The 20,842-nt window shown below is 40.1% G+C and overlaps 1 protein-coding gene and 2 long non-coding RNA genes across 12 annotated transcripts in view; 1 reads left to right on the top strand and 2 right to left on the bottom strand.

The window, feature by feature from the left end:
- Positions 1-12,717, bottom strand: part of LOC126213548 (uncharacterized) — a 65,788-nt gene extending 53,071 nt beyond the window's left edge. The window contains exons 1-3 of one of the 4 annotated variants that reach the window (XR_007541245.1): positions 12,603-12,702; positions 9,218-9,384; positions 1,523-1,727 (exon numbers count right to left, since the gene is read on the bottom strand). This is a non-coding gene — a long non-coding RNA (uncharacterized LOC126213548). Of the gene's footprint in view, positions 1-1,522; positions 1,728-9,217; positions 10,613-12,602 lie in introns of those variants that run through there. The other 3 variants (XR_007541246.1, XR_007541247.1, XR_007541244.1) reach the window with 3 other exon arrangements.
- The window catches only part of LOC126213544 (uncharacterized), a 518,933-nt gene that overhangs the window by 248,971 nt on the left and 249,120 nt on the right, over positions 1-20,842 (top strand). The gene's annotated exons all lie outside the window — the stretch shown is intronic.
- On the bottom strand, positions 17,741-19,337 carry LOC126213543 (uncharacterized). Of its 2 annotated transcripts, XR_007541212.1 has the most exons (3): positions 18,893-19,327; positions 18,631-18,768; positions 17,743-18,524 (listed from the first exon to the last, which is right to left on the bottom strand). XR_007541212.1 is itself a non-coding variant. In XM_049941389.1 (2 exons), the coding sequence occupies exons 1-2, from the start codon at positions 18,673-18,675 to the stop codon at positions 17,928-17,930; spliced, it is 642 nt and encodes a 213-aa protein (XP_049797346.1). In that variant the 5' UTR covers positions 18,676-19,337; the 3' UTR covers positions 17,741-17,927. The 2 variants fall into 2 exon arrangements, 1 of the variants encoding a protein (XP_049797346.1); XM_049941389.1 differs by having other exon boundaries at positions 17,741-18,524; positions 18,631-19,337.

The raw sequence follows: 20,842 nt of genomic DNA, 5'->3' as shown, positions 1-20,842 counted from the left end.
CGTTTCTCTTCATTATGCAGCTATCCACGGGGCTCTCGCACCACTTCAAGATGTCGCTGTGGTCATCAACAGAAGACCTCGCACTGTCGCTAAGTGCAGAGAAGTGCCCTCTGCCTTATTTCTTAGCTGACATTCTGGGACAGTCATAAAACAAACACCGGGAAGCAGACATGAGCTCTGGCACCAGCCACAGCTTCAGCTCCTGTTTCCTCATCACTTCCTGCTACCGCCCCCCCCCCCCCCAGTTGCTGACGTGTGCAACAATAATAACCAGGAATATCAGTAAGAATGGAATACCAAGAATGAAGCACTCCTGTTAGAGAAGGGATGTAGTCTTTTGTCCCTATTGTTCAATCTATATACAGAACAAACAGGGATGGTAATGAAAGAAAGGTTCCAAGATGGGTTGAAATCCAGGGTCAAGAATATCAACGATAAGATTAGTTGATGACATTGTTATCCTCACAGAAAGTGAAGTGAAGTGAAGTGAAGTAATGCACGATCTGTTGAGTGGAATGATTAACCTAATGAGCAAAGGACTGATAAGAAATAAGGTTATCCACAGAATCACCTACAGACATTCCTCCAGAACCTCAACACCTTCTCCCCATTTACTTCACTGCTCCTTCTCCATCCAACACGCCATCATTCTTGATCTCTACCACCACCTCAAGGATGGCCACATTGGTACCTCCATCCACATCTAAAGTACCAAGAATACATCCGCTTCAGCAGCTGCCACCCATTCCACACCATTCTAAATTACATTCCGCACCTTTTCCAGAAACAGATCTCCCAGGCCTGATCCCGCCAGTCATCTCCCACAGCTCACAAATCCACAGTCTGGTCGCAAAGGGGCTCTCCCTTCACGACTGGAGAAACTGAATCACATTCTCCACCAGGGTTTCGATTTCCCCTCGTTGTGTCGTGGAATGAGGAATGTCCTATCCACTATCCTCACAGTGGTATTCTGCCAACCACTGAATCTTCCTGTAATGCCCCTGTAATAGACCCAGATGCATGTCCTGTCCCATACTTTCTTCCACTACCACCTGCTCCAGTCTTGTCACTGGAATCTCCTACCCCATAAGGCAGAGCCACCTGTCAAAGCAGCCGTCTGATCTACAAACTAAGCTGCAACCACTGTGCTACATTCTAAAAAGGCACGACAAGCTGTCTGTCTGGATGAATGGCCACCACCATACTGTTGTCAGGAGACAGCTGGACTACACATTTGTTGATCATGCTATCCGACAAAATGTGTTTCACTCTAAGGAATGCATCATATAGATCCTTCCTACCGAGATCAGCTTTTCTGGACTGGACAGGTGGGAACTCTTCGTATGACACACTCTTCGTTCCCGCGATCCCCCAGTCCTCAACCTTTGCTAGTCCGTGTCCTCCGCATGTTCATCCCTCCCCCTGACCCCAGTCCAGCACATAAACACCTTCTATCCTGCCAATGCACCAAAGGGCCCTTTCCTCTTCTCTATTGTTCTCCACTCAGCCAAGCACTACCTACCAATGCACCTGTGATGGTCCAACACACACGGACGGCGTCCACGATGGGCCCGGATGCTGCTACTGAGTCTCTGATACCCCCACGTGTGGTGAGGGTAGCCAACAATTGAACTGTATGTGGTGATGGCGCCGGGCGCATCACGGACAGGTTGTGATGTATGTTGTTGCTGCCTCAATGCCACCTCCAGATGGCTCCCTCAAATTTTCTGCAAGGAAAAACAATGAATCCTGTAGATGTAAGATTTTTGGGAACAAGAGCTTTACACTACTATGAAATCTTATCAAGATATGACAATATTTATGCAGCTTCTTTCAGATGGTACTTTACTATAGATAACTGCATTATCTGCAAAATGTCTCAGGTTACTATTAATATTGTGCACAAGGTCAAAAACAACACAAACAGCAAGGGTCCCGACACTACCCTGGGGCATAACCAAAGTCACTTCTATATCTGAAGATGACTCTCCATCCACGACAACATGTGTTCCCCCTACCAGAAAGTCCTCAATCCAATCAAGTTTCACTTGATGCCCCATATGACCATACTTTTAACAATAAGCATAAGTTTGGTACTGACTGTGAGCCAAATGCTTTTCAAAAACCAAGAAATGCTGCCTCTAAATCGCTGCCTTGATGTTTTTGGAATCCGTGCTGGTTGGCACTGAGGAGGTCATTCTGTTTGAGATACCTCATTATGTTTGAGCTCAGAATATGTTCTAAGATTATACAACAAATCTATTTCAAGGGTATTGGACAGTAATTTTATCTATCACTTCTACTACCCCTTTTTGACCAATAGATTATAGTTAGAAGGGGGACTAGCTCAGTATAGAATATGACAGGGATTCACATCGCCCTGGAGCTCTGTTCAGTTTTAACAATTTCAGGCTTTAACTGAACACTACTGACACCAACATTTATTTCACTGATCTTTCCAGAGATACAAGGGTTAAATTGAAGCAATTCTCCTGTGTTTTCCTTGGTAACTGTGTTATAAATTTTTGACATGTCTCCTGCATGCAAACCAAATGGATTGCAAATGTACATGAGATGTATAAAACACAATTCACTGTTCAAGTAATACAAACTGGAACACACTATCATCTATACATGTACCAAATGCAATGAATACTCGAATGCTCCTCAGGTTTCAAACAAGGACCTGAATCCTGTTATTGCTTTATTTTCACGATCACATTAATTCTAGTGTGCAATTCCAATTTGTGGCTTTTATAAATAGTGTCATGAGTTTACGAAGCAAAGAATGTAAGCAGCCCATTATTAAATGTTATCAGTGGTTGTACAACAACTGGCATAAACTATGTTGTTTATTCTAATTATGTCATGATTTCCAAGGTTGGTTAGTGTAGCGTTTCAAGATATTTATAAACATCCCAACACACCATCGGAAAGCGTCGACAAGAGGTGCCCATGAGTAAGTTGAATAAGAAATGTAGTGAGAAAGGGGAAACTGTGTGTTTTCCTTTCTTGTATGCAGTGAATGTGGAGCAGTCGTGGAGCCAGCAAGAAGGTGAACAGTAAACAGTAAAATGGTATTACAACCACTGGTTGTACGGGAGTCATTTGTAGCATAGTGCAGCAAATGCCTGAATCCGAGAACCATGGAGTAAATGACACACCAACAAGGGCATAATGAATGATTGAACAGCAGTAGTTGTTTATCTGGTTGGCTCTCTCAGGTCCTGAAGTACGCATATACGGACATTTTTGAATGTTCTCAAGAGAATGCTATTACCGTAGCAAATGTTTGTTGTGTTGTTAAAAGTAATAGTGAAAATGTTGGGCACAATGTACCCCGTTTGTGATAAGTGTGGCTATTTATTTAGTAGTGCAGTAGAGAGAACTTGCAAAAACATTCCAGGTATCTTCACCACAGTTGGATCGACAGGGAGGTGGCACAGAAGGATTCAGACCACCAAACAACTACTCTGAGACGAGACTTTCATCTGGCGGTGTATCAGGGTCGGCAAAATATTGTCCTGCTGTATCAGCCAGGGATGCAACTTCCCCATAGTGCTGGTGTAAGATCTACCACAAACCCTACAAAATATGTATCAGCAGGAGAAAGCAGAAAAATACACCCCATATGGTAACCGTGGAAAAGGCGAAGGGAGAATGCACCAGCAATTAAGTGCAGAAAATTGATCTGAACCAGAATTACGACTCCAAAGAATAGAAGACAGACGCTGCCCCTGACAACCAGCGATCAACAAAAGTGTCTTAACTCACACGTAGCAAGGAATCAAGAAGAATAATATTTAAGAGCTTCTTTTGAACGAACTGTCTGATTAGCAAACACATAATGAATGGAAACTATAATATACTGTTGGATACCTGAAACAGAAAACAAAAGAAGACAGTGGCAGCAAGAGCAGACATCGGCTTCAACTTCAGCACTGGCTTCGGCTGTTCGACAACAAGCACGCAGTTCACAGTTCCGCAGAAGGGTAAGCCGTGAACATAAAAAAAAAAGTTGATACATTTCTGCGAGTGTAGGGTTTAATATTAATACTGTTGATTAGTAATGAAAAGTGTATGCCAATCACAAGAAGTACAGCAATGCAAAACGAGGAGTTAAGATAGATTCTTGAAGGCATAAATAAAGAACAAGCAGAGAAGGATAAAGCAATACTGGAAAGCATAATTAAAGAACAAGCAGAGAAGGATAAGGCAATACTAAAAGGTATGATTGAAAAACAAGCAGAGAAATACAGAGAAGGACAGAGAGCGGAACAAGTAGAACTAATTTAGTCTATTAAGAAACAAGTTACCAAATCAATCAATGATGTACTCAACCATAAAATACAAGAGGTTAAACCTAACTTAGGATCTAACTTTAATGCACAAGTTAATAATCAAAACATTAAAATAATTCATTTATTACAAGAATCAGTGTCAATAGAGGTGCAACAAGTAGCTAAACAAGTGTTAACAGATCATTTACAGGAAAGTGTACATAGATTAACAACCAGACAGTGGACAAGCTATGTAAATAATGTGAATTCCCGATTCCAAGCGGTATGCACTAGTATTTCAGACATAAATAAGCAAATCACGTCCATACGGGACAATGCTGTAGCAGGAACACTTGATGCTATACAACAGTTGGTGAAACGTTTACAGTTATGCGTAGGAAAGAAGTAAAAGACAAAACAGAAATAAATAATGGCAAAATCACTTCTACAAGTAACAGTAAACAAGAACTTGATAGAATATGGACAGCAATAGACAATAATAGACAATAATAAAAAGAAATTAGAAAATTGTAAACCCCAAACTATAACACGAGCAACTAAAGATGTAATAGAGGGTTTATCTATAGGTAATGGGTTTCATTTAGCAAAGCAATTTCCAAAGTACAAACCAGACAGTGATGGACACCCAATTTATTTTTTACGAGTGTTTGCCAGATCTTTGCCCAAAAATTGGGATGACTTAAAGAAAATAGATTTCACATAAGGATACGTATTGGGAGAAGCAGTGGAATGGGGAAATGCTCATGCAGAAGAATTTGTGTCTCAGAAAGCTTTAAGAGAAAGCACTGGTCTTCAAGTATCCAGGAAAAATTGATCTTCAAGTTATTAGACCCTACTCCATACAATAAGTCATGGGGCACATATTAAAAGTATCTGTAATGGCATTTGACAAAAACTAAATACTTAGATGATCCAACAGATGAAATGCACTTACTGAAAGTACTCATTAGATGCTTACCATACCATGTTCGACAAGGAATATTGTACAGAGGGTGGAAAACCGTGAATGAGTTATTAATGTTTAATGTAGGTTTAGACACTGAATACTGAAAGAAATGAAAATTATTCAGTGAATGACCGAAATGCGGGGAACAGAAATAACATATCCTTTCCTAATTCCTTACCGCGGGCAAATGAACCTAATTATTGTAGAGTAAGCAGTAATGAAACAGTTCACAGCACGGATAATGGTCTAAATCACAAACCTAGAGGGGGAAGAATTCAGATTGATAACATCAATTCACAGGTGTTTACACCTCAAAACCAACAAATAAATATGCAACAAAATAACATGGGGCAAACCACCGTACTGTTGAAGTAAGTTCCAATCAGTATCCGGTCGTAGTGATGGAAAACGAGAAAAATCCTAGGTCAACGGCCAGAATTCAGGATGTCGCAGAACAATACTCGGCCCATATATAAGTAAAATATCACCTATTAACGATTGGTTATTAGCGAAAGAGGAAAATTTAGAAAAAGTGCAACGGAAACCAATTGCAATCGGAGGAATACGAAATCAAGGAGTGGAAATTTACATTGATTCAGGAAGCGAAGTATCAATTTTCTAGGAATGACTTATGTGGAAGAATGAAGGAATTTCCTAAGTTACCTGTTACGGGAGTAAATATTGTAGGTATTACAGGCACTTAGAGTAATGTAGTGAAATGGGAAACAATGATTACATTTTAAATAGATCAACTTGTGTTTGAACAAACCATGTTAATAGTCCCTAAAATAAATACACAAGTATTACTAGGAGTAGATTGGTTAATGAAATGTGCGGTGGTAACAGACTTTCAGAGTGATTTCTTCAAGTGCAATCTAGATAACTATAGCTTAATAGAGAGATCTTGTTTAAGACAGATCGATGTCATGGACTAAATGGGATTAATAATTTATGGTTAATAGCGAAAGCTGATTTGTACGCTAAGGCTTACGAATCTGAACTGTTGTTAACCCTTACTCAAAAGGAAGAGCTATATGGAATATTATGCAAATATTCAGATGAATTTTCAGACACACCAGGGTATATAGGATATTATGTGTGTAGTTTTAAAATCAAAAGCAAAGAACCTTTCTTTTCTGTATACCTTACCCTGTACCTATCAATGTAAAACAGGAAGTACAGGAAGAAATACATAAAATGTTAGCTTCTAATGTTATAGAAAGAAGCACAAGCATATACAACAATCCACTGTTAGTTGTCAGAAAGGAAACAGGAGGTGTGCGCCTATTACTAGATGCGAGAACCTGGAATCGTCACATTGAACTGGAGAGAGATTGTCCCATATGCATAAACGAACTACTTGCTTGTTTTGCAAAAGCAACTTACTTTAGTTCTGTGGATCTGACAGATGGGTACTGGCAGGTGAAATTAGCTAAAGAATCTAGACCTTATACTGCATTCCTATATGACGGAAAGTCTACCATTTTAAAGTTTTGCCATTTGGGTTAAACATATCAGTATCAGTGTTTATAAGAGCATTATATCAAGCATTAGGGAGAAAGTTGTTACAAGAGCTATTGATTTATGTACAAGATATACTGACTGTTTCAGAAACCTGGGAGGAACATTGTGATTTACTTGCAAGAGCAATAGAGAAATTCTATACCAAGGGAATACCTACTAAGCTCGCTAAATCACATTTTGGGCGAAAGGAACTAAAATTCTTGGGACATTTCATATGAATAAGAGGAATTAAACCACATCCATAACGCATTAAAGCGATTAAAGACTGTCCACATCCACAGAATGTAAAATAGTTACGTTCCTTTTTAGGATTAGTGGGACTTTATAGACGGTATATACAAGGACAGGTCATAGTAATCCACATCTACTATCGCTATTAAAGCAAAAGGCAAAATGATTATGGGATGAAAATGCAGAAAAGGCATTCCAGGAAGTAAAGGATACCCTAGTCAATGCTCCTATTTTAAACCATCCAAGTCTTCGTGAACCATTTGGCATCACAACAGATGCATCAGAATATGGCATAGCAGCAGAATTATTGCAAGGGGAATGGGACCCAGAAGAGGGAGAAAATAAAACCATTGCTTTTGCTAGTTGCAGCCTAGACAAACACGAGCTGAATTATACAGCAACGGAGAAAGAATTACCGTATTTACTCAAATCTAAGCCACACTTTTTTCCAGTTTTTGTAATCTTAAAAACTGCCTGCGGTTTACAATCAGGTTCAAAGTAAGCGGAAGTTCTGAAAAATGTTGGTAGGTGCCACCACAACCAACTTCTGCTGTCTAACATACTAAGCGCTACACAGGCATGCTTTGCGGGCACAAAGATAAATACTGGCGCCAAAACCTCTGCATCAGTAAATAAATTAAAAGAAAAGGTAGAAGAATGTAAACATTATGCCATGTATTCTTTCATGTTTGTTGCTATCTCATTTAAATCCTGTCTGCCTAATTAACTACGAAACTAGAGTGAGACAACAGCAAACACGGAAGAATATACATGTCATGTCATGTCTATATTTGTATTATTCTTACGCTGAATAGTGATTCAGTCAGAAATCAAGCACGGCAACTGACTAGATTTTTAAATCTAAGAGGACTCATTTCTGTGCAGAATGTAATGTACTAAAGAGGCGTCTGCAAAGATTTTCAAACAGAAAATTTTTTGCCAAACTCTCGTTCAGAACATCTATCATACGCAGTCTATTATTTGGTTCTTGTTGATCATTATCAAAGAAAGCAGCAGTGTAAGTAACAACAAATAGCAGTCTCTTGCCATTGTTTCGCTCATGAGACATTCCCCCACCCCCCCTTTTTTTTTTATTGTAAGCCGCGGTAGCGTGCACAAAAGCAAGCCATGCCACGAGCGGCTACAGGTCGTTAACACCCATTATCAGAATCTGACAATGCACAACACAGTACAATAATGCATTTTCAGCTTAGAGTGACGTAAACACCTATAACAAAGAGAACGGCACTCATCAGATCAAAACAAAATAGGCAATCGATTCAAACCATATGAAGCAGGTGGTTTTAGACAAATGTACCTGCTGCAAATTTTGAGAAACATAAATCATCCAGTTTGGCATTGCAAACAAAGTTCATCACCTATTAATGTTAGCATGCCAACAGAATATAATAAATCGGGTAGAAACTTCCAAGTTCTTGGGTTCAAATACTAATAAAAAGTCAAAACTGGCCAACTCTGGGGATACAGAGACATTCATTCATTAATGTTCTGTGGGAGAATATTCTGTGTTGTGGACATATCTAAGCAATTAGGGACATCAACCAAAGGCTCAAATTGCATTCATTCACTGATTAAGTATGCAAAAATTCACTTCATTCTGAAAGTGACAGCAACATCCACAATTACAACAGTAGAAGGAAAGGTTAACTCACTACTTCATACATGTTTTAAATTATCAATGCAAGAGGCTAAATGTAGCTAGGGTCCTGGCTTTTCTGTTGCACGATGCAGTCGGCAACTGCGAAATGAGTAATTGTAACTGAGCAACTGTGTTTGTTGTTAGGGTGAACAGCAGTAAGGAAAGTAGATGTGATGACAAAGTGACCTGTGGCAAAGCCCGAGGCTGAGGTTTGGTTGGAATGTGACAGTTCCACTCACTGTTTGTTATGTTCACTGTCCATCATTCATTGCACAAATATGAACTGCAGCATGCAAAGTAAGAGACAGGTACAGTGTCACTGGACTTCTGCCATGCAATCTGCTGTTCAGCTGACATAATCCATATCACAATGTGAATACATCATGTGTAACATGGAAGTAACTAGCAAGCTACCAATGCAAATGGTAAATGTGTAACCAATATAGTAGGCACTGATTAAAGAAATGCAAGTGAACAAATTAGATACAGCATGCAATAAAAAACACGAGAGTTACTTGGCAGTCACAAAGCAAACATCCAACAATTTTTACTTACTGCTGTATGACTAGTTCTGACAGACTGTTTCACTCCTCTCCCAAATACATCCCCACGTCCACCTCTGAGAGAATGGTGTAAGCAACTATGGCTTCAAAACAGTTATAGTGGGTGGTTCCGTGAGGCGGTGGAATGTGAACAGTTCGATAGCTTGCATCAAACTTTAGCTGAGAATGAAGTTTGTTTAGTTAAGTGCTCCATGTGACATACCTGAAGGATAGGTTAACAGTAATAACCTTATTACCAAGTCATTAGGGCAAATGGTGCCATTACACCAACAGATAATGTCAATAAATGTTACATTACTCTCTGTAAAACAAGAGTAGGTTAAGTACTGCAATTACATTTAATCATTTTCCCTTCACACTGCAGAAGGGGCAGGCATGAGCCAAGCACATTATGTTTATAAGCATGCTCAGTAAATACTTAGACAAATAGTGGTATTTTATTGAATAATTTGTTACCTACATGCGAACAACTATAAGTTCAATCTATAGTATCATGTATAAATATGTATTGTTTCTTGTAGAGCGTCATATATTTCCTCAACATTTTCCTTCTGCCAGCTACTGCTTGGTACAATGTACAGAAGTACAAAAGTTTATTGCCTCCATGATCTTTCGCTCGCAGAATGTTGGCTTCTAATGTGCTCTATATATGAACATTTAGCATTTACTCTAATGACCACAAGCTGCAACAACAAGATGTCATGCAAATACCTAGAACTGCCCTCACATGATAATGCCAGACGACAATACTTCATGACAATGCTTCTATAAAATCCAAAATGAGACATTTCAAAAAACTTCACAGACAATTAGTGATAGTTCTTGACAAGTAAATTACTCTTACAGCAACAAACTTTAAATTTTGTGCCCACAATAATTTTTGCCACGACATACTCATTGGCTTCAATATCAGGTGACAAAAATTGGAACCAAACATTTCCCTTGACCTACATAGGTCAACCACAGCCGATGATACCAAAAAACAAACACCTGCAACTGTGATAAATAAAACCAAACCCACAGCACCTCGAAAAACCTAAAATCAAACTTCCCCACAGAAATTAAAAACAATCAATACACCATAAACACACAAAACATCATAACTCATGAACAACAGACCCCAGAAATCTGCTACTTACCACCAACCAATTCCGGCACTGCACATTAAAAAAAAAAACTCAATTGCATTAGCACATGCACCAGTTTCACAATTTTTAAACTCTAAACTATGGTTTACAACTAACTGATCAACCCCTCTTCTCCAAACCCCTGTATGACGAAAAAGCATCTGAAACTACAGTACTCCCCTCCTCAATATACTCTTCAATTAACCCTTCAAGTCCCTCTTAGTGCGCCCCTGCAAAACCCTGAAAACATAATCGGCATACCCACCCCACAAAGTAACAACCTCCCCACACCCACAAACCAACCAGAGATGTACCTCTCCCATACTTCCCTCATCCCAGACTGTGACTCATCTATCTCAAATACGAACCCCGGCTCACCCAACTTACTCTTATACTGACATACTCAGAACACACTGCCCTACAAAAAGAAAACCAATCTAACACCGTCCTCTCACTCACTACAGTCACATACACACAAAAACTAGTAGATGACCTATAACAAAAATAGTACATCATGAAAACAATCTCTGACACCTAACCTAGATTTCTCGAACCAGGTACCGCATCTAAAGGAGCTCCAAACATTGTCCTTCCGACACCTACACACGTACACATCTGCGGTCCGAGAAGCTGGAACTTTCGCCAACTGCATATTCTTTCAGCAAAATGCCACACTTCACAAATTCCGCTATTAATCCAAACACCTGCAGGAACTTAATCGAGGACAACATATCCTCTCCCATCTCCGCCCACAACATGGTGCTATTTCACTTTACCGTCATATTCACACCTAAAACGAGAATCCACACAATAAATTAAACGTCTTAACACACCACAAACAGCAAACCAATAAAACCTATCGAAAACATGAACACGTAAACGGAACACAAAAAAACTGATAACTCACTGAAAACAATTTCAATCCTTAGGTCATGAACATTGCCAACAACGCCCCTCCGCCAACACCAAACCTCCAATGAACCTAATACGCCACGTAACACACACACACACACACACACACACACACCACCACCACCACCACCACCACCACCAGACGGCACAATCAAACACAACATGACATCTACAAACATAACCAACTCAAAACAAACTGTGCCATAATGTCACACACCACATGAAGAAGAGCAGATAGAAGAGGTTGACAGTCTTAAGTTCCTGGGATTACAACTTTTATTAAATTCAGTTGGGAGGAGCACACCACAGAACTGCAGAAACACCTTAACAAGCCTGTATTTGCAATTCGAGTGTTAGCAACTCCTACTTGACTGACGAATTTTTAATAGAAACAAATGATGTGTCGTATATACTCATACTATTAGTATTGTTATTTCAGCTAAAAAAAAAAAAAATTTGACATGTTCCACATCACGAGGATCCCCTCAGCACGGATCTATGGAACGAAAAACTAATCTAATCTCACCATAACATCCATACGCCACGGGTCAAAGCAGACGGGTGGAATCTGACGCTTCTGTTGACTCCAGAACTCGGGCTACACTAAAATTAAGAGTCAACAGAATTCAGATTAAACAAAAAACATCATAAGTGAAGTTATGGTAAAGGCGGATGCGCATCATATCTACTGCACTTACATAGTTCTGCGCACCAACACGATTTAAGCCTCCACAATCACAACTTCGAGCAATATTGTAAACAAGAGACGCGAACTACCTAAACAATAAGAGCATCACAGATGTCAACTACACAACGTGTGGCATAAGGGTGCACACTCATCACTCACGTTGTGCACTATATAGACCCATATTTTCCCGAGCACAGAACTATGAAACATTCGCGCATAAGAAGATATCTACAGAAACAAAACTGCGGTTATACAAGACATACTGAGCGTATATGAACTTCAAATTTATAAATTATGTTAACGAAGTTCATATTATGACTCCCAAGTACATCAAACAACGCAGTTTTGTGAATCATTTTAATAATACCGGTAAATCCCAAACAACGTTATTCACAACTGGGATACTCAACTAGCTGTTCCAGCCATGGTACGTCGTAAGTCTTTAACGTCGTACTGCATTAAGGTAGCATCCGCTGCATATCACAACCACCAATACAAAAGATTTTTCTTTCCCCTGTAAATCGACTTGTTAACCGCAGAGTATTTTTTTGCCGCACTTTTACATTTTGCTCACTCATATTACCACGCAAATATTAAACCTAACTACGTATAATAAGAAAAAGCGGAGTCAATGGTCAAGAGACACTTACTAGATCACTCACATCTTGATTTTCCAACTGTACACCACACAATAATCTTTTAATACGCGACGACCACGGAACATCGATCAAAAGCGACGACTGTCGTCTGTTCTGTTTTTTTAGGAATAACACAGGGGCTGGCGAAATGAGGGATGCTCAACTACCGGACCTACCGATAGATGGCTCTAGCGCGTGCCACAGGCGTCTAAAGCTAGCGAAATGAGGGATGCTCAACTACCGGAACTACCGATAGATGGCTCTAGCGCGTGCCGGCCAAAGTTCATATCGTTGAGTGTCCGCCATATCTGAATTTGGCAAGAAACGAAGTGTCAAAACACGGATGAAAATGTTTTTCGTTCTGCGCCCTCATAAGTCTTTTATATTGGATGTTCTAGATATCTACACATCAACATAATGAAGTGTCTCTAATCTAGCGAGAAAAAACAGTGACAGTTCTGCTATGAAATTCCTAAATTCGAGTGTGTTTTGGAAGTTTGACAAGCTGACCTATAAATCATTTACTATTAATTTTATGAGTGCTTTACTTATTTGCCCGTTTTAAAACACTATTTAAGATTCAATGGAGGTCAACAAATTACCTTACTTGCCAAAGCTATTAACTACAGGTATAATTCGAAAAATCTAGTGTGCAAAACAGTGAAGACGTCTCTTCAAATAAAAAGTTGACATCGTTTGCGTTTGCTTAGAGGTATCTTTACTGACAACAGAAATTACAACTGAACTGTCAAAGTATTACTTATGTATAAACGGAAAAAATTTATTATTTTTCTTTATCTGAAGTGATGCATTACCGATCTACATATATGCTGACACTGTAATTGCAACATGCACTTACGAATTTGGCTCAGAAATTTAAATGCCATGATTTTATTAACTGCTGTACGTGCATGGTGTATTTTAACTGAGTGATAAGGTAGAAGCACCAGTTTTTGACAGTGATTCAGTCTTTGATACGAGACAAGAAATACATTTAAATGAGACAAACACAAAGGCCAACGTTAAGGCTTCACTTAAATGCATGAATTGTATCATTTGGAAGTTAAGTCTAGTACTAATATTATATTGGACCGATCCATGATAATGTAGGAAGTGAAGGAACTTGCTGAAAATGACATCGATCACAGCTGTTAATTTTATGGTTAGTGTGTCTTAAAACCAATTTTCCAGTCTGACACCCAAACAATGACTGGTACCATGGTTTTATTTTAAAATGGAATTCAAAACATGTGAGTGAGCAAAATTAATTACACTATGAATTATAACCATGGAATTTTATTTCTGTGAATCTTGGTTCCAATCTTTGAGATGGTGTCTGTCACTGGAATGACTGGTTGTCAGTATAGGGCCCAAGCAAACACCAAACCTGAAAGCGAAAGCTGCAGAAGCTGGCCAGACAGGCACCCCAATGGCTGCTACAATCTGTGTGAGACAAGGGTGTCATTATATTGCAAATTTAGTGTAAAAAGTTCCATATTGTCTGAATTTGTTCTATACTGACAGGACATTCTAGTCCAGCCGAGTTTCTTATCTGCAAAAGTACACTAGCCAATACCAGTGGCACAAAGGTAGTGCCAAATTACAAACTATCCGGTAACAACAGAAGTATTGCTGGACAATGTACAGTAAATAATATGTAATAACCTGAGAAATTCAGAATTGGTTTGAAGAAATAGAACAGTATCTGGAAAGAGAGTAACATTCTCTACATTCTCATTCATTCTCTCTCTCTCTCTCCCTCCCTCCCTCCTCCATGTTTAGAGTATTCCTGTAATAAATAGCTAATAGCATACCAAGAACATAAGGGTGTCACAGTGGAGATTTGTTTTCTGGTACAGACGTCTGATACAACTATTCCACAGCAAAACTTACTTTCAATAGGTGTGGTACCAGTGCACTCCCATAGGATAACAGAATATTATATCCTCCAGGAATCACATTGGGTACACCACTTACAGCATTAACTGTACAGCAACTACAATGTTCTGTGAGCAAGTAATACCAGTCAGTATCTTTAATTTTAACATAACTCTTTACTCCCATAATTACCTGCTTCTATGTGTGCTTGTACTACAGGTTATTGGTAAAGCAAATACTAATTGAATAGGTCTTCACACTTTTAATACTTACCAGAAATTCTGAAAAAAGTAAATTGTTTTATTACTGTATAATTAAGAGGTGCTGACTGGTTTCTTTGAACATTTAATAGAAGCCTTCTTTTTACCTGCTATTGATAGAGAGCCATTCCAAGTTCTCTACAGAACAATCTCTCCCATTTTTCATGAGGTTTGTTATCCTGTACACTAATATTGCTTCTTCTAAATGGTAAATAATGCATTCAGACATTGTTGGTATTAAAGGTAATTCATGAAGTAAATTATATTTAAACCAGAAAATTAAAGGTTCCACATGGCACATGAAAAGTACTTTGCTACACACATGTATGTACAGATTCCAAATTGTCTGGTAATTTGAGTTACAAACTTTTTTAAATAGAAATATGAAGAGCACAATACTTTGGGCCTGCAACAGCTCAAACGTAAAATACTTTAGTTCCCTATGGGTAACTTTGTTCTACACGTGACTCGTGCAACTGCTTTCACTCTTAATGGAAAACTAAATGGTTTATGTTAACGTTAACTAGCAAAAAGTGTAACCATTGTTACATAATTTCTGTGAAGTAAGATTCCTTAATGTTAATTCTTTCCTTTGTCGTCATAACTTCAGTTCCATGTGGGACATATGAACTAACAAAATGAAATGCTTTTATTACTATGACCAAACAAAATATTTTTAACATTTAGTACACAGTTCAAATCAGCAAAAAGTGCAACCATATAATTAAGGTAAATGATGAAAATTAGGCATGTAACAAGTACTGAAATTTCCTAGATTGCCAAGTGCAACTGCAAGCACTGTATTCTGTACTTTGTAGTGCTAGAAAGATAATTCTATATGATTATTTGCATTATCCCCCCCCCCCCCCCCTCCTCCAACACAGGAAAATATAATAGAAAGACCTCCTAGCAAAATAAAGACAAAATTCAGAGAATTAGGTTTCACCTGACTCAGGCTCCCTTATTCTAGAATGGTTCTAAAGTAAAAAGAATGCTTATGATCAATTGGAACATTGTGTTCATTCTAGGAAGTATTAAAACAAGAACTGACAGAGTAACAAGTTTATTGCTCTTATGTTGCAGAGTATCCACAAACATTACTGTTTGAAACATAGGGCCACTGCATACTCCATTAGATCAAATTCAAGTTAACATGGTTATTGAGGGAAATATTTTCTCACACTGAAAGCCATCTGTCAAATAAGTCTCAGAACTTTTTTCCATTAATTTCACACAAATCACCTGTTTTTAATGCAAGTGCATAGTTTGTAACACCAAACATCTTAAAATAAGCTTATATAATAAACAATTACAATATCTACACAGGATGTAAAGAGTTAATTTTACTTCAATGTGATTCGTCCTTTGAAGTTCATTACACAACAACAAATCTATGGACAAAGTTTTAAAAAAGCTGTCAAAATATCACACCCATCTGCATGGAATGTTCCATTACATAATCTTTTCCAATTTGCGCACTATACATGATTAAACAATATGAGTTTATTTAACTTCTGCCTTATACTTGATTTGTTGTTTAAAATTTTCTCAGCAGACATTTTTTCCCATATGTTTTTAAGCGTATGCAGGAGTACAGGGATGCAATCTTACAAACAAGTTGAGTCCGATGTAAGTCCTCAATCCCAATTTCATAACGGTAATCATGACCAAGAGCAGGAAATGGGTAATCTACAAAATTATTTTTAACAGAATGCAAAATCTTGGCCTGTATATATTTCCGTCGCATATCCCCAGCAATCACAAACATCTGAAACAGTTTATCTGAGTATTCTACAACAGAGTATACGCAGCCATTTGTTTTAACCAGTTCTCCCCAGTTAACAAAATTTACAAATGCATTTTTACTGGCCATATTGGGAAAAGCATAGAGAGCATCACATTCTAATGCAAATTTAACTACTGGTGGCTTCAGTATGTGAAGACAGTCTTTGCATGTGATCTGCCTTGACAAGCACAATGACACATATCCTGCAATATAATAGACTATGTTTTGCTTGTAAAATGAGAACTTAATCTTATCATCAAGAAGTGCACACCACTTCTCTATTTCATTTTCTGCAACACTTTCATCACTTTCTACTACATGCTTTCTTGCATGAAAATCATAAACAGGTGGCAAACAACACACATTAAAATTTGATCAATTCTCATTCATTACAGTGACACTGTTACCCAAGAGAAACTTTCTCATGGCACATTTGAACTGGTATGCATTTGGATTGTTGTTCCAACCACCTCTGGGCCGAAAGCAGGAAAATAAAAGCCCTATGTGATCTTGTGACAGTTTATATGTCAGCAAATACTTCAGAGGAGAGTCGACACGAAGCATACTTGACAGAGTTATGTGCCTGACTGATTGCATATCGAAAATTATCCCAAAAGCAAAAGTACTTCTTGCATGGAGCAGCAACAGAACACCAATAATTTTTAAGCTTTTGATATAATTTTTAGTGTCTGAAAATACCAAGCCAATAAGATTTGTTGTCAAGTGTCAGGGGGCTCTTATACCCTTTACCTAATGGATTTCTGGAGTTCAGAATATCAAAAATCCTATCAATATAATACAAAAATTCTACTGTTGCTTCACTTCCTTTAAAATTTGGTTCACCAACCCTCCTCAAAAACTCTATACTATCTGCCACACTAGAATTCAAAGTCTGTGTAGCTAATGAAACATTCATTTTTCTATTTACATAACTTATATGTTGCTATGATAGTTTGTTGGCAAATGTCATACCTTCTTCTTGTTGTACCTTCTTCAATTGCTCAATGAAATGCCATCTAATAATGCCAGTTGGAGACTCGATAGATACTTCTGCTACAGCATTTATGGCTAACTTAATCATATGACACATGTCAAAGATACAATAAACATTGTATTTTTCCACAGGATGAGGAAAGTGGCTTTTAAAATCACCCTTGGAAAAATTTAAAGTGCAGCCAAGTGCTTATATTTACCTTGCAGCCATCACATGTAACACACCAAACCCTAATGCCAGAACTATGCAGCCTCTCAAAGCAGATTTTATCAGTGTGGCCTGATTATTTGCCTGTACACCGTTGATAAAGAAATATGCTATCGGGCATTTAAATTTGCCTTTAATAGAGCCAAGCATGAAAGTCAGAGCCTTAGATGCCTCTATTACTTCTTTTGACTGAGAAACTTCCCCACCAAAGTCTAAAAAAAAACTGTGTATTGCTTAGTTCCTCGGTCCCAAACTACTTGCTTCCTAATTGCCATACTGTCTACAATTAGACATGAATCGCTGAACTGGTCCCTTACAATTTGGTTCAAATCAATGTACTTAAAAAAATCTTTTAAGAAGCCAGGTTCACAGTCTACACTTGCCACCCATTTGGAAATCAATGATTTATGGGGCAGAGGCATTAATTTTTGCAGGTAATCACATGCTGCTGGTGAATAAAAGTACACAGTCATCACAAACATTTTCACATTTGTTGTGTATCTATTACCCTTTGACGAGAGAGAGTTGTTCACTAAATTGCACACTAATTCCACTTGTGTTCCTTTCTGATGATTGAGGAAATTATGTAACTTCTTAGGAAGATGCCCATTCTCCTTCAATGAACTTATGATGTCATCCATGGAACATACTTTCTTCTCTCTTCTTCGAAGTTTTTCACAGACGCACTTCAGTTTACGTTTTAATTCGTGCACAATGTCTGAGAAAAAATTGCAAGTTTCGGTCGCCTTGTCTTCCATTTCTACTTTCGACTGTATACCACAATCAATTGCTGAAGAACCAACTGCACTCTGAAACAAAGAAATAATTTCGTTATATATGATTGAAATATCTCAAGGCTTGATGAAAAAATATTATAAGACAACTTCGGGCGTGTGAAAACACCCTTATACTAACGTTTTTGACACAATTCGCAGCTTCTGCATTGGATAATTGGGACATGCTTTCCACGGAAGAATTCTCATTGACAACATTCTCCACGCAATCAGTAGGTTCTGCAGCTGGCAAATCGAGCACAGATTCTATGACAGAACGCTAAAAACAAAAATATGGACCTGTATTACAACATTGCTTAGACCTATGTAGCTCATTTGTGTTCGTACGAAATAAATTCACAAAAGTAAAAAGCACACACATAGCAAGGAAATTAATTAGCTACCTCAAATGGAGAAGCATTCGTTGTCACTCAAAATCCTAACAACATGTCATCGTCGCTGTTTATTTGGTGGCATCAAATGAGTCGGAAAGTCAAAAACTGATGGCACTGCTTCGGGTTTGAGACGTTTCTTCCACGTTCTAGGGCTCACTACGCAATCATCTTGTCGCAAATGGTTTCCGCAAAGAGAACTGCAAGACGTAGGATTAAAACCTTTCCGCTTCACGGAAGTAATACACTTCTTTAGCAGCTCTGGGTGCTTTAGGAGAAACCTGTTCAAAAACATCGCATTAGCAAACGCACTAAGTCTGTATTTTTATCGTATTGTATCGGTAGTCCTATTACCTGTGAAATGGTAAGTCACTTTCCTTACTCCATCGCTTCGTACAATTGAAAGCGGAACAAGAAATCACCATTTCGATAATACTTAATTCCTTATACACCATACAGACCGAGAGAAACTTCTTGCCAAATTCGAATATGGCGGTCAATACAGACGACAGTAATCAGCTGGTAGAGCCATCTATCGGTAAGTCCGGTAGTTGAGCATCCCTCATTTCGCTAGCTTTAGACGCCTGTAAACTTCTTCACCAAAGAAGATGAAGTAAATATTTCTGAATTCCAATCAAGAACAACTGCCAAGATACGAAACATAGAAGTAGATATCCTAGGTGTCGCAAAGCAGCTTAAATCACTTAATAAAGGCAAGACTTCGAGTCCACATTGTATACCAGTCAGGTTCCTCTCAGAGTATGCTGATAAAATAGCTCCATATTTAGCAATTATATACCACCGCTTGCTCTTGATTCGAGGGTTGGATTCCCTCTCGTCTTCATCGAAGAGTTTCACTGCCTGGGCTACTCTCAGGGTGCGACTTCGACGTGGAAGCTTCTCGCCGTTTTCCTTGCCGTGTCGTCTGCTCTCCGTCACTACTGCTCGCCGTCCGGTCCTCCTCGCCGCCGCCGCCTGGTCGCCGCCAGCCGGTGCTCGCCGCCGCCGCCGCCGCCGCCGCCGCCGCCGCCGCTTGGTCGCCGCCTGCCGGTCCTCGCCGCCGCCGCCGCCGCCACCGCCGCCTGCCGCCTGCCGGTGCTCGCCGCCGCCGCCGCCGCCGCCGTCGCCGCCTGCCGGTGCTCGCCGCCGCCGCCGCCGCCGCCGCCGCCGCCTGCCGCCTGCCGCATGCCGCCTGCCGGTGCTCGCCGCCGCCGCCGCCGCCGCCTACCGGTCGCCGCCGTCGCCGTCGCCGTCGCCGTCTGGTCGTCGCCGCCGCCGCCCTTCTCGCGCGCCGTCACCATGTCCCAACCCACCACCACCACCACTATCATTTTCACCTCTCCCTCCGCTGCTCCAACCACCATCACATGGAGCTCCTCCTCCACCCCACTTCCAGTCCTTCCTTCTCTCCCTGTCCACCCCACCCCTGCGCCACTTTCGGCTGTCACCACCCCCAACTCCTCCTCCCCTATCACTGTCGCCCCATCGACAGCTACTGACTTTCCGCCGCTCCCCGCACCGCCTCCGACAGGCTCCAAGCCCGCACGGATCTCTGCTCGCCGTTCCACAGTCTCAGTGACACCCACGCCCCCTCCGTCTGCGTCATCCGCTGCTCAGGGTGGTCCTGCCCCCCGCCATCTCCCCTTGCAACCCATACCCCTGCCCCCTCTCCACCCGGTCGTGCCCACGAAACCTTCAAAGCGCCCGAATGTTGACCCTTCCCCCGCAGTCTCCTCCAAAAAAACCCCCAACCCCCGTGACCCACCCACCCCCATGGACGCAGCTCCGACCCCCGCCCCCGCCACGCCTGCCACCCACACCTTTGTCCTCTCCAATCCTGACCCTCAATTCCTTGATGCCCGCTCCCTCACCCTCGCCATCCGGAAATACTACCCCCATGCTCCCATCTCCCAACTGATTCCTCGCAAGGACTCGGTCCTCATAAAATCCCCCAGTGCTTCC

This window comes from Schistocerca nitens, chromosome 11 (assembly GCF_023898315.1).
Source record: "Schistocerca nitens isolate TAMUIC-IGC-003100 chromosome 11, iqSchNite1.1, whole genome shotgun sequence".
Classification (NCBI taxonomy): domain Eukaryota; kingdom Metazoa; phylum Arthropoda; class Insecta; order Orthoptera; family Acrididae; genus Schistocerca; species Schistocerca nitens.
The sequence above is the reverse complement of the archived record's forward strand: the minus strand, read 5'-3'. Positions and strand labels throughout refer to the sequence as shown.

Coding starts and splice junctions, on each gene's coding strand:
- LOC126213543 (XM_049941389.1), bottom strand. CDS start 18,675: ATGTCCCAATTATCCAATGCAGAAGCTGCGAATTGTGTCAAAAAC. Junction 18,525..18,630: donor CTGCGAATTGTGTCAAAAAC/GTTAGTATAAGG, acceptor TCTTTGTTTCAG/AGTGCAGTTGGTTCTTCAGC.